Genomic DNA, 14,472 nt, shown 5'->3' with positions numbered 1-14,472 from the left:
GTGTCCTGGATCAGGGTGGGGATCCCCACTGGGGTGCCTGGCCAGCCTGAGTGAGGGGATGATGGCTGTTTGCAGCTGATCACACACCCTTCAGGTTGGGGGTCCCCACTGGGGTGCCTGGCCAGTCTGGGTGAGGGGCTGAGGGCTCTTTTCAGGCTGGCGGGTGACTGAAGCTCCCAACCGCTCCTTTTTTTCTTTTTTCTTTTTTTATTCTAGGCCAGCTTTAGCTCTGGCTCCAGCTCTGAGGCCTCTGCTGCTGAAAGCAGGTATCTGGTTTGTTTGGGTTCTATAATCGAAACAATGTATAACTCCAGCTCTGAGATCCCAGCTCACTGAAAGCAGGTTTCTGGGGTTTTGTTTAGCTTCTATATTTGTTACAATGTTTCAAACTGCAAGCTCAGAGACCAGCAAGGCAGGCGGGGAACGTTGGAGTCCTCCATCACTGAAGCAAGCAAGCCCCATGTTAGCTTGAAGCTTCCTGGCTGCTGGCCGCCATCTTGGCTGGCAGTTAATGTGCATATTGCCCTGATTAGCCAATGGGAAGGGTGGCGGTCATACGCTAATTAGCATGTTTCTCTTTTACTAGATAGGATTAATTTCAGAGAGGAAGGGAGAGGGAGAGATAGAAACATCAATGATGAGAATCATTGACCGTTGCCTCCTGCACGCCCCCTACTGGGGATTGAGCCCGCAACCCAGGCATGTGCCCTTGACCAGAATTGAACCCAGGACCCTTCAGTCCACAGGCTGACACTCTATACACTGAGCAAAACTGGCTAGTGCTAGTTATGGTATAATTTTAATCCAATGCTTCTCTACTCTCCTGTCTTTTGGGGGATATACTCAGAGAATATAATCAAAATTAATAAGGAAAACTTAAAATAGACCACTGCTACTATTTTAAAATTATCCAAGTCATTGCTGTCCTTCATTAGGGTGAAAAGTACTAAAAGATTTAAGTGTTAAATTAAATTTATTGATGCATTTTTAGAAAGGGCATAAAGAGATTTCTTTTCTTCCACTTCCTGTTCCCATCATTCTGTCTTTACTTTAATTTCCTTTTATCTCTCTAATTTCTTTCCCTGATATATTCTTGTCTTTTCTAACTGGAAAGAGAAGGAAAATATGCCTCTCTGGATTTTGGACATAGCAAGAAGAAAAACTTACCTTTCCACATAATCCAAATGCAAAGAGTCCAAGGTCTTCATAAGATGTCACAGCTGTTAAGAGAAATTGTAATTTTCATTTTTACACAAAACTATTTGTGTGCCAAGTCTTAAAGGGAAGAAAATTGTTCCACTACGACCTTATAGCTATTGGATGGTCACACTAAATTTAAAGTAGAAGTAACCACTTTTTGGGACACTTTTGAAGACTTATGGTCTTCAAGGATAGAGTCCTCTTAGAAGTAGAGCTTAGCAAACCCCAAGGTTGTCTAACCACCACCCAGGCTGCATTAATCCAAATGGAATAATTACTCAAGAACAAACCCCATTTCTCACTAAACAGTTACTTGCCTACTGCACCGTCCAAATGTAAGTTTTTGTTGGCAAGTTTCTGAAAACTGCATATGTAAATAAAGTTCAAGTATGAAAGTTGTATCATACTTTCAGAAACATTTACTTTTCCAGCTACCTAGGATAATGACACTGTGTTCATGATAGAAAAAAATAATACCCTTATCCCACAATTAGTAAGGCATATATTTTCTTTTTTCATCATAAAAGAGTATAAAATTACTCTCATCTCATTTCATACATTCTCATTTCATATGTTCAAAAAATGTGAACACAGATGAAAATTCAATGGCTCATGAAAGCACTACATTTTTCCTCAACCCATATAGCTAACTAGTGACACCACTGGTAAAAATAAGAAAAGTAAAAACATTTGTATAATCCTACAGTGTGGACAAGTGCTTAACCTCATACTTCTTATACTAAAAAGGAGCACACTACCAAATCCCAAGGCTTGGTGGGAACACACATCTCCTATTGAGTCAGAGATATGGCTCATCATTTCTTAAAGCAAGTTTTCATACATCCCCTCAAGCTATATATGGGTTTTCTTTAAATTGCCACTAAATTAGCAAAAAAAATTCTTCTATTATTTCATAAGTAAGACTTCCAGGTATGTAAAAATAAGGACTTTAAATACCATCTATGGCCTCTACATGTTATAACAACATGGTCTAAGACAGTGATGGCGAACCTATGACGCGTGTGTCAGAGGTGACACGCGAACTCATTGTTTTGGTTGATTTTTCTTTGTTAAATGGCATTTAAATATATAAAATAAATATCAAAAATATAAGTCTTTGTTTTACTATGGTTGCAAATATCAAAAAATTTCTATATGTGACACGACACCAGAGTTAAGTTAGGGTTTTTCAAAATGCTGACAGGCCGAGCTCAAAAGGTTCGCCATCACTGGTCTAAGAGAAAACAGTGAAATGCTGAAAAAAGTAAGTTTTAATAATTAAGAACAAAAATACTAACCTTTCTTGCCAAGTATACATTTAAGATTTTAACTTTATTATCAGAGTTGATCAAAGAATTTACAAACTTTTTAGATGGTACAGCTATTTACATCCTACCAAACATAACAGGCAAAGACAAATTAGTTTTGAATTGGGGATATATAAGTTGATTTTAAGTAGGAAACTTCATGCTTTAACAAGGAAAGACTTCAGTAATCATTTTACAGGGGTTGATTTTAAGTACTATACAGTTAGCCCTTGAACGGGAGAGCGCCACTCAGTCAGAAGCCGGGCTTACAGCTGGGGAGTGCAGTGGTGGTGGCAGGATCCTCTCCTGACTCCGCAGCAATGCTAAGGATGTCCGACTGCCGGCTTAGGCCACTCGCTGCATGCCTAAACCATCAGTCGGACATCCCCCAAGGACTCCTGGACTGTGAGAGGATGCAGGCTGGGTTGAGGGACCATCCCCCACCACCGAGTGCACAAATGTCGTGCACCGGGCCTCTAGTTTTATTATATAATATGTGTATGTGATCCAAGTGTCCAGAAGATCTCTGATCTGTCACTACAAGGCATGAGATTAAAGAAACATCATTGCTTATTTTTTATATCCTTTTTTAAAAATCCTCACCCAAGGATGTTTTATTGTTTGTTTTTTTAAAGAGAGGAAGTGGGGAGGAGGGGCGGGAGAGAGAGACAGACATCGATGTGAGAGAGAAACATTGATCTGTTGCCTTCCATACATGCCCTGACAGGGAATCGAATCCACAACCTTTTGCTATACCAGAAGACTCTGACCAATTGCACCACCTGGCCAGGGCAACATCCTTCTTTTATAGTATAATTAAATATAGTCTTTCTTAAGAAAAACTTTCCTTCCAAGAATTTTAAGCAAGAAGAATTTTCAGTGTTATATCAAATAGCTTAGTTTTATTTTTATATTTAATGCAATTTATTTTGATTAAATTAGAGTTGACATCCACTATTATATTAGTTTCAGGTATACAATGCAGCGATTCACTATTTTTGTACATTACAAAATTATCACTACGGTATGTCTAGTTTCCATCTGTCACCATATAAAGTTATTACAATATTATTGTCAACATTTCTCATGCTGTACGTTACATCCCCATGACTTATTTATTTTATAACTGAAGTTTCTACCTCTTATTCTCCTTCACCTGTTTCACCCACCCTGCCATTCTCCACTCCTCTGGCAACCACCAGTTTGTTATTTGTATCTATGAGTCTATTTCTGTTTTGTTCAAATAACTTGCTTTTAAGATGACCTACTTTGCATCAGTTTCTCAGTTGGTGAGCATGTTATCAAGATAATACTCATTATACCCGGCCAGTGTGGCTCAGTAGTTGAGCATTGACTCATGCACCAGGAGGTCCTGGGTTCGATTCCCGATCAGGGCACATACCCTGGTTGCAGGCTGGATACCCAGCAGGAGGCGTGCAATGTCTCTCTCATGAATGTCTCTGTCTCTCCCTCTCCCTTTCTCTCTCTGAAAGCACTAAAAACGTATTTTAAAAAAAGATAATACTCATCAAAAAGTTTAAGTAGGGTTTATTTTATTTATTTTTAAACAGCATAAACAAGTATAGATTATAGATTTAATAAACATAAAAAGCAAATAACTTTCCCCAAAGCAAAAATCATCTTAAAAGATCCCAAAAGAACTTGTATTTCAGCTATCAAAATTTAAGTAAATGAAAGGTATATTCTTAATTTTTTAATTAGAACACAACCTTTATTATTGCAGAAAATATAATTTAAAAAAACAGCACAATAAGACAGCTGTAACTGCAACTTCTGACAATAGTGGCATACATTTTAGCAACCTCATATTTCTCTCTTTTCTAGTTTTATGAAAATATCTCTAAATGCAGCACACTCCCAAATTTACAGTGAAAAGGGCTTTGACTATAAAGTGGAGACTGAGTACAATGTTCAAATCCTAACTCTATCTTTCAACTCAGCATGTCTGGCTAGTCATTCAGTTCTGTCCCTGGCATCATACTTCTATGTTGCAAAAATCAGACACCCTTTTCCACATCTGAGACATTGTGAATATGAACAATGGCTTCTGGTTTAACAATGAGGCTGAACCAAAATATGTACAGTCAGTCAAATGCTTTATCTCTACATATTCACTTTTTAATGGTTTTCTGAATCATCTCAACATAAAAACCAAATCAACACCAGTGAAATACTTTTAAAATTCTGTCATTTGGACACTTAAGATACTGGAAACAGTATCAATTGGTACTGATTTTTGGACTTCAATTTGAACAAGGAGCCTTTAAAATATTTATAACATTTGACCACTAGGAGCATGCATCTTGAGGAAACAAGACAAAAACCAGAGAAATCATTATATGCAAAGATGCTCATCATGCATTATTTATATTGACAATAAAAAACTACTTAAGTGCTAAACAATGGTAAGGTATTTAAGTAAATTATGATAGGTATATCTGATTAAATAATATGTAGCTATTAAAAACTATGTTTATAATAACATAAAAATGTCAATATAAAGTAAAGAAATAGGATTCAAATATGATTTATAAAGCAAAACACAAAAACAGTGGAATAGATTATAAACAAACAATTATGTAGTCTTCTTTGTCTTCCTTTTTTTAGGGGGGGATTCAAATACTCTATAATGAGTATAACAGAGTGGTAAAACTTTACTTTTAAAAACAATATCACTTGAACAGTTTGGTTTCCTCCACCAAATATCTGATAGGGCTTATTTAAGCTGCAGTTTTTAATTTCTCTGGTGTTTAGTAATTTAAGTATCAGTTTGTCTACTAATAAGGGATACTTTTGCTGCTCGTTCACATGATCGTTTTAATATCTTAAAGTGAAAGATGTTTTGATATTAGAATAAGATGTGGTAATGATCAATCACATTAATAGCATATTCCTACAGATTAGGAATAACATTAATTATGAAAATTATGAAATGAATTCAGTCTTTTACAGGAATTCATATAAGCAATACCTGGCACAATTCCCCTTAAATAAATAACTGAAAGCAGTCATAGCGATCTATTTTAGGAAATAATTTTTTTATATTTAAGAAATCAATGTTATGCTTTTGAGGCGGCAGAAAGGCTATAAATCCTAATGAAGTAAATTGGAGGAAAATTTCTTCTTTAATGTACCATCAAGGTACACTTTAATGCTATTTTGGCTAGACCAAGACTTTGGCCTCTACAGGAATCGTTTGGAAAGCTGCTTCCCATGAAGTAGTGGAATATTTCCAGCTAGTTACTCCAGTGTTCTGTCTGCTTTGCATTTTCCCCTCAATGAAACAGGACAATTAATAAACTGTGGTTACAGTACAAAGCCCAAGCTTCAGCAGCAGCAATATTATCTTTGGATCTGGACTGAGGGGCATGAGTTAGTCAAATACAGTTCAACTCTCAGAAAGTTGGCCATTTGGAATGCACTCTTATTTTTTCGAAATTCTTTTCTTTCTTGTGTTTTCCATCATTTTTCTCTCACCTTTTTTCTCGCTAAGAGTGTCATGCAGGTCATTCATTTATTGAATGTCTATTATGCAATTATATTGCCACTTTTCATCTTTCTTAATAGGTACTTAAATGTTAGTTTATCAGCTAAATGTGGCATATTTTTAGAGAACTCAATGTAGAAAAAAGAAAAAGAATACTGGACTACTAGGAATGTCCTCCTTTCAAATGGCACAGAGGCCGTGATAACTCATACATAAGGGGTTCTGGGATCCCAATCTACTGCTTGGCTCTGAAGTGAACAATATTTATATAATCAGATCCTATAAATATTATTCATTAGTTTTCAAGTTTCAGACTCAACTTATAGATAAAACAAGAACAACTTACATATGATTAGAGAATAGAGACCTTGTCAGTGTAAGAGTACAGCAGAAAGACTGTGGAAAATAGGAAGACAGGTGAAAGAAATGATGGGAGCACTCATAACCACATATAGCAGAGCATCGAGAGGTACGATCTCAAGAACATGGAAGAAAAATAAAGATTTAAATGTATTATTTAGAATTACAAAATAATCAATGAAATTAAATACAAACAAATGAAAATTAGAAAGGAGAAAGCAGAATTAGTATACTCAAGCTAAATCCTGACCTTTAGTAATGAAGTGTCAACAGATACTCTGTTAAATCAATAAACAAAAGTAGAAGAATATTATTTAGACTTAGGAAGATAACACCGAAAGAATTAAAAACAAAAACGTTTTACATTGCTAGCGCTGGGAAATGAGACTAGAAGTGGAGAGAATAGATGGGAAATGCTCCACACCCTCCTGCACAAGTACACACACACGTACACATTTATGCATACGTGTGTGCCTAGAGATTACTTTTGATTAAATAAAATAGCAGGTTACTTTAAAAATATGTTTAACCTACAGAGATTCACACTCACCCATTCCCTGTAGTTCAATAACATCATGTTCAATTTCTGCTCAAGGAAGCACTTCTCTAACGTCAAGGCCAACAGTATGAAGGAGTCACTCCATGAGCAAAGCACACACATAACCTGACCCCAGGTTTCTCAGCCTTGCCACTACTAACATTTTTGGATTGGATCATTCTTTGTAGTGCAGGGCTGTCCTGTGCGTTGTGGGATGGTCAGCAGCATCCTTGGCCTTTATCCTCTAGCTGCCAGTGGACCTGTGACAACCAGAAATGTGTCTAGACTGCCAAATGCACTTGGAAGAGAAAAATCAAGCTCAACTGAGAACTACTCATTAGCAAAAGGATGTGACAAGAACACCAGTCCACTGAAGATGGGGTCACATAATCAGCCCACTTAATTAATTGTGGGTCTACTGAACCATGCTCACTAATAACAAGAAGAAACAGAGATGAAAAGTGCTCATATTGCACATGAGATGTAAAAGGATTCTATATTCTTTTGATCAGTTCCGTTCTTGTGTGCTCTCAGTGAGAGCATCTTGTAGGGCTGAATGAGATTCATCATGACCGTGAAGCAATCGTATCATTTATATGGTGCCCAGACTAAGGCTTGACCAAAAAAATAAAAATAAAAATAAAAAAAATTTAAAAAGGCTCTCAGCTTTATTGAGAAATGGTATGTTAGTGACATCCAACAGGTCATGTAAATGTTGAACACTATTTTATAAACTATGTAGGGGAAAAAAATTTTTAATCCTCACCCGAGGATATTTTTTCCATTGATTTCTAGAAAGAGTGGAAGGGAAGTAGGAGGGGGAAAGAGAGCGAGAGAAACGTCAATGTGAGAGAGAGAGAGATCAACTGGTTGCCTTCCGCACCAGCTCTTACTGGGGCTGTGGAACCTGCAACCAAGTTACATGCCCTTAACCAAGAATCGAACTTGAGACCCTTTGGTCCTTGGGCTAAAGCTCTAACCACTGAGAAACCAGCCAGGGCCTATATAAGAAACTTTCAAAGGTAATTTTGACTATACATAATTTTTGCCTTGTGTGTTGAATTTGGAACATTTATTTATTTATTTAGGAACTTTTTAAAAACATTTTTTTAAATTATTTTTTTGTGTTTTTTTTTTAATATATTTTTATTGATTTTTTTACAGAGAGGAGGGGAGAGGGATAGAGAGTTAGAAACATCAATGAGAGAGAAACATCGATTCAGCTGCCTCCTGCACACTCCCTACTGGGGATGTGCCGCAACCAAGGTACATGCCCTTGACCGGAATTGAACCTGGGACCTTTCAGTCCACAGAATGATGCTCTATCCACTGAGCCAAACCAGTTAGGGCTATTTAGGAACTTTTAAAACAGAATCTCTCTGTAGCTCTAATACATCCATCCATTCATAGCCCATGCATCCAGCTTTTATTAAATACCCTGTGTGTCAAGCACAGTTTGGTAGATGCTAAGAAAACAATGGTTGTTTAAATATACACTAAATTTTCAAGGAATGTAACTACCATGTACATGTATATTTTGTTTTGTTTGGAACTTTGTCAAAAATTGTTCACCATTTAGAAAAATCATATAACCAACAGCATTTACTTTGGTTTTGGGTCTCCTTTTTTCTACTGTACAATATTATTTATGTATAAGTAGATTTAGTTTCCCAGGACTGCTGGAACATATTGTCACAAACAACAGAAATTAACTAACAATTCTGGAGGCCTAGTGTCAGTGGGTCAAAATCAAAAGTGTCAACAGGGCCATGGTCCCTCAGAGGCTCCAGAGAGAACCCACTCCTTGCCTTTTCCAGTTTCTGGTGGCTGCTAGCCTGCCTTAACCTGTGGCCATATCTCTGCCTCTGTGGTCACAATGCCTTCTTCTCTTCTGTCTGCAGTCTCCCTCCACGACATATTTATTTATTTATTTATTTATTTATTTATTTATTTATTTATTCATTCATTCATTCATTCATTCATTCGTTCGTTCATTCATTCATTCTTTTATTTTATATTTTCGTATAGAATGTCTGTAAAACCTTACAGTTAATTTTTTTCCTTTATTAATTAAGGTTTTACCTATGTGTCCTTATCGCTCCATTCCCCCCTACCCTCCCCACTTATGCCCTGATCCCCCTGGTGTCTGTGTCCATTGGTTAGGCTTATATGCCTGCATACAAGTTCTTTGGTTGATCTCTCCCCCTTACCCCTCCCCTCCCGTACCTTTCCTCTGCGGTTTGACAGTCTGATCGATGCTTCTGTCTCCGGATCTGTTTTTGTTCATCAGTTTATGTTGCTCATTATATCCCATAAATGAGTGAGATCATGTGGCATTTATTTTTCTCTGACTGGCTTATTTCACTTAGCATAATGCTCTCCAGTTCCATCCATGCTGTTGCAAATGGTAAGAATTCCTTCTTTTTTACCGCAGCATATTATTCCATTGTGTAGATGTACCACAGTTTTTTAGGCTGTTTCCAGATCTTCGCTATGGTGAATTGAGCTGCTATGAACAAAGGGGTGCACATATCCTTTCTGATTGGTGTTTCTAGTTTCTTGGGATATATTCCTAGAAGTGGGATCACTGGGTCAAATGGGAGTTCCATTTTTAGTTTTTTGAGAAAACTCCATACTGTTCTCCACAGTGGCTGCACCAATCTGCATTCCCACCAGCAGTGCACGAGGGTTCCTTTTTCTCTGCATCCTCTCCAGCATTTGTCCTTTGTTGGTTTGTTGACGACAGCCATTCTGACAGGTGTGAGATGGTACCTCATTGCCTCCATGACACATGTCCACCAGGATAATCTACCCATCTCAATATTCTTAACTTAATCACATCTGCAAAGTCCTTTTTGCCATTTAAATTAACACTCACAGGTTCCAAGGATTAGGATATAGACATATTTGGGGGAACCATTATACAGCCCATCACAGGTAGGTCATAGTACCTCTAGGAATTTCATTTCAGATAGTAAAGGGAGCATCTAGAATTTTTTTATGTATAAAAGGGGAGAGGGTTGTAATGGATGATATTGAGAATTACTGTTCTAGAGGGGGTAAGTAAAAAAACAATATCCAGAGCATAAGGGACCATTTTATTCTTTGACTCTTTTCTTTTTTAAATTTATATATTTTTATTGATTTCAGAGAGGAAGGGAGAGGGAAAGAGAAATAGAAACACCAATGATGAGAATCATTGATTGGCTGCCTCCTGCACGCCCCACACTGGGGATCAAGCCCACAACCCAGGCATGTGCCCCAACCAGGAATCAAACCATGACCTCCTGGTTCATAGGTCAACACTCAACCACTGAGCCCCCCCGGCAGGACTACCTTGACTCTTTTAACCTCAGTGCCTTCTCACTGCCTCAACTACAACTCCAAATTCTTTAGGATCTGACACTTGCCTGTCTCTTCAGTTTCATTTTCTTCTGTGTACTTTATGCATGAATAATAGTAAGCTATTTTTTGTACCTTAAGTAAAATATGCAGTATATGCCTTTGTACCTTTGTATTCTCTCTTGCCTTGTCTGCCAATTCAAATTCCTTGTTAGCTCAGTCCTCCAGTAATATTTACTGACCCTCACTCCCCACCTGACAAGGCAGATCACTCCCTCCTCTGAGTTATCACTGCACTGTGCACATAGTTGAATTGTTACATTTATCATACTACATTATAAATTATTTGTTCCCCTATTATTAGACTATAAGCATTTGTCTCCCCTATTATAAGACTACTCTAGTAGGCCCAATGCACAAAATTTGCCCTCGTAGCCCTGGCTTCATCCGGAAGGTCGTCTAGAAGGACGTCTGGTCTAATTACCATATTACACTTTTATTATTCTAGATGAGCTTTTACAGGGAAGTGAGTCTTATTTACCTCTGTAGATAAGAGTATTGAATGAATAAATTAACCTCTATGCTGAGCTTATGTTCTAGGAAATGTCCATCTAGATATACTTCAAAGTCCACATATCCAAAATGGAATTCATTTTTATTTTGAACCAACACCTTCTGCTGAGTTCTTATCTTCATAAATGATACTATAAATGAGCCAGTGGCCCATGCCAGAAATCTGAGAGATATCCTTAGACATCTCTTTCTCCATTACTTTCCACATTCAGTCAAACTTCAGCTCCTCTCAATTCTAACTCCCACATTGCTTAGCCCGCTTCTTTCTTTTATTCCTGATACCTTGTCTCTATCTCCCACTATTTGATTCTCACTCCTTTGAAATGGTCAGGCCTGAAGTTAACTTACTCAGGTACTGTGAGCCAAATTGGAGCTAGGCAGATAAATGAGAAGGGCATTCCCTTCAGGAAGACGAAAAATAAAAGGGTTTCTATCCTGAACACATCCTGAAGGCAAGCCTGGAGAGCTGACGGTGCCTATGTAAAAAGAACTACTCCCATCTGGGGGTGGCTCTTAGATGTGCTGTTCAATTGTTGTCCTGGAAATTACCTTTACTTCTCTCCTGTGCTAGATTCCGTTTCTTTTTTATTCCCTAACTTTGGTAAATGGCATCTTTCATTGCTCACTAAGTAAGGATGCGTGATAGATAATTTTTGAGTCCTTTCACGTATAAAAAATGTCATTATTCTATCATCATATTTAAATAATAATTTGGCTGGGTACAGAATTCTATAATGAAATCATTTTCCCCAAGATTTTGGAGGGTCATCTCCAGGTTAGTATGAGGGACATGGGAGAGAAGAGAGTGGCTACCTGAGAGAACTACAGTGTCCTCAAAAAAGACTTAGGTCCTCTCAGAGTAAGAAAGTGAAGGAAATGTTTAGAGAAAAACTGAGAACACAGTTTTGCTGCTGACTGATCATGAATTCTTGAGAGCAAAGTGGAAGGGTTTCAGGAGTTTGGGAGGAGTGGGAGATGAGGTTAGAATATGGTTAACAGAGCCATATGGGATTAGTCTGGGAAATGAAGGATAAACTAGGATTCTTTTTTTAAAAATGTGTTTTTATTGATTCAGAGAGAGGAAGGGAGAGGGAGAGAGAATTATCAATCAGCTGCCTTCTGTACACCCCCAACTGGGCATAGAGCAGCAAACCAGGCATGTGCCCTGACTGGGAATCAAATCCTGACTGGGAATCAAACCATGACCTCCTGGTTCATGGGTTGATGCTCAACCACTGAGGCACATCGGCCAGGCTAACCTAGGATTCTTGTGGTGACTGATTAGAAATTGAGATAAATGGTATAAGGTAATTATCCAAATGATGTCAAGGCAAATATTGGTAATAATTAAATGAATAGTGGGGATTGAGGACTAGGGAGTAGGGATTTGACCAAAAGCTTGCAGAGTTCTAAAACTCTCATTCCCTGCAGGTGATAAGGATATGGAAGCCAGAAGAGGGGGGACTATGAGTTTATTCCCAGAGCATAGAAATTTTCCAAAGAATCACAATAAGCCAACTGTTTCTCAGCACAGTTAAAAATCCTTAAGGGTTCTGCTCCAATGAGAACTCATAATAATAAAAGTTAGGAACTGGTAAAAATGGCGACCAGCAGGAAGGTAGGGAGGGAGAGAGTGTGAGAGCGCAAGGAAGTGATAGAGGAGTGTGGAAACCATAAAAATACTAGAAGAATCCAAAGGCAACAAAATCTCAGACATATGCCGAAGCAATTTCTTCACCAATACAGATACTAGGGCATTGGAAACTAAAGAGAAAATAAACAAATGGGACTACATCAAAATAAAAAGCTTCTGCACAGCAAAAGAAACCATCAACAAAACAACAAGAAAGCCCACTACATGGGAGAACATATTTGCCAATGCTATCACCGATAAGGGTTTAACCTCCAACATTTATAGGGAACTCATACAACTCAACAAAAGGAAGATAAACAATCCAATCAAAAAATGGGCAAAGGACCTAAATAGACACCTTTCAAAAGAGGACATTCAGAAAGCCAAGAGACATATGAAAACATGCTCAAAGTCGCTAATCATCCGAGAGATGCAAATCAAAACAACAATGAGGTACCATCTCACACCTGTCAGAATGGCTATCATCAACAATTCAACAAACGACAAGTGCTGGAGAGGATGTGGAGAAAAAGGAACACTTGTGCACTGCTGGTGGGAATGCAGACTGGTGCAGCCAATATGGAAGACAGTATGGAGTTTCCTCAAAAAACTAAAAATGGAACTCCCATTTGACCCTGTGATCCCACTTCTAGGAATATATCCTAAGAAATCAGAAACACCAGTCAGAAAGGATGTATGCACCCCTATGTTCATAGCAGCACAATTCACCATAACTAAGATCTGGAAACAGCCTAAGTGTCCATCAGCAGATGAGTGGATTAGAAAACTGTGGTACATCTACACAATGGAATACTATGCTGCTGTAAAAAAGAAGGAACTCTTACCATTTGCAACAGCATGGATGGAACTGGAGAGCATTATGCTAAGTGAAATAAGCCAGTCAATGAAGGAAAATACCACATGATCTCACTCATTTCTGGATAATAAAGACCATTATAAACTTATGAACAAAAATAGATACAGAGGCAGAGCTGCCTCAAACAGATTGTCAAACTACAGCAGGAAGGCCAGGGAGGGTGGGAGGGCAGGAGGGGGGGGGGGGTAAGAGATCAACTGAAGGACTTGTATGCATGCATATAAGCATAACCAATGGACATAAGACACTGGGGGGTAGGGGAGGCCAGGGGATTGTCAAGGGTGGGGGGGAAAAAAAAGGAGACATATGTAATACTCTTTGTAATACTTTAAGCAATAAAAAAATAAAATAAAATAAATAATAATAATAATAATAGTAATAATAAAAGTTAGTATTTACCAAGGACCTGGCATTTTATATATGTCATTTTATTTCATTCTCACAATAATCCCAAGAGGAAAGTTTTATCATTACCATTTTATAGATGACAAACTAAGGCTAAAGAGATTAAAGTGTCTTATATGCTGCTACCTTAGCTCACAAGAAAAGTCCTGATGGAACCCAAACCTTATATAAAACCTAAAATAGCAGAATTTCATATGAAGGAGTCCTTTACTTTTGTAAAGATAAAAATTTCTCTTCACCTTTTACCTCCATGCAAATACATAAAGAAGTTATTTTGTAAAGACTTACCATAATGCTTTCTCTGACCAATGAGTTCTATCTAAGCACAATACTCCTTTATAGTAAACTGAGGGGAAAATTTATCTACATGTTATTCTCTAGTATATATGTATATATTTTTAAAGCCTACCTCCACAGAGAATTTTACAATGACTGAAGGAATTCAATCAACAGAAGACAGGTGCAAGGTGCATCAGTGTATATGAAGAACCATGAAGTTAGTTCACAGACCAAGAAAGCTACAAAAAAATCAAAGAAAAAGAAAGAAAAACAGAGGTTTTCACTTTATATGCCCCAAAGTTATAGAAAAGAACAGTATCAGAATTTTAAAGTTAAATATTGATTAACAGCATATTTAGCCTTACTTGGAAATCTTCATAAACTGAATATTACTCCCAAGTAAGTGAAATTAATAAAACAAAAAATTTTAGTTAGTGAAAACATAATTGT

The 14,472-nt window shown here is 37.6% G+C and overlaps 1 protein-coding gene across 3 annotated transcripts in view; it reads right to left on the bottom strand.

The window, feature by feature from the left end:
- The window catches only part of SLC38A6 (solute carrier family 38 member 6), a 67,881-nt gene that overhangs the window by 48,423 nt on the left and 4,986 nt on the right, over nucleotides 1–14,472 (bottom strand). For all 3 annotated transcript variants that reach the window (XM_036309210.1, XM_036309190.1, XM_036309200.1), the window contains exon 4: nucleotides 1,168–1,220. In XM_036309210.1, the coding sequence (XP_036165103.1) occupies nucleotides 1,168–1,220 (53 nt within the window). The remainder of the gene's footprint in view (nucleotides 1–1,167; nucleotides 1,221–14,472) is intronic.

The sequence above is a fragment of the Myotis myotis genome, unplaced genomic scaffold (genome assembly GCF_014108235.1).
Source record: "Myotis myotis isolate mMyoMyo1 unplaced genomic scaffold, mMyoMyo1.p scaffold_m19_p_1, whole genome shotgun sequence".
NCBI classification, from domain to species: domain Eukaryota; kingdom Metazoa; phylum Chordata; class Mammalia; order Chiroptera; family Vespertilionidae; genus Myotis; species Myotis myotis.
This window is presented reverse-complemented; position numbering and strand designations above follow the sequence as displayed.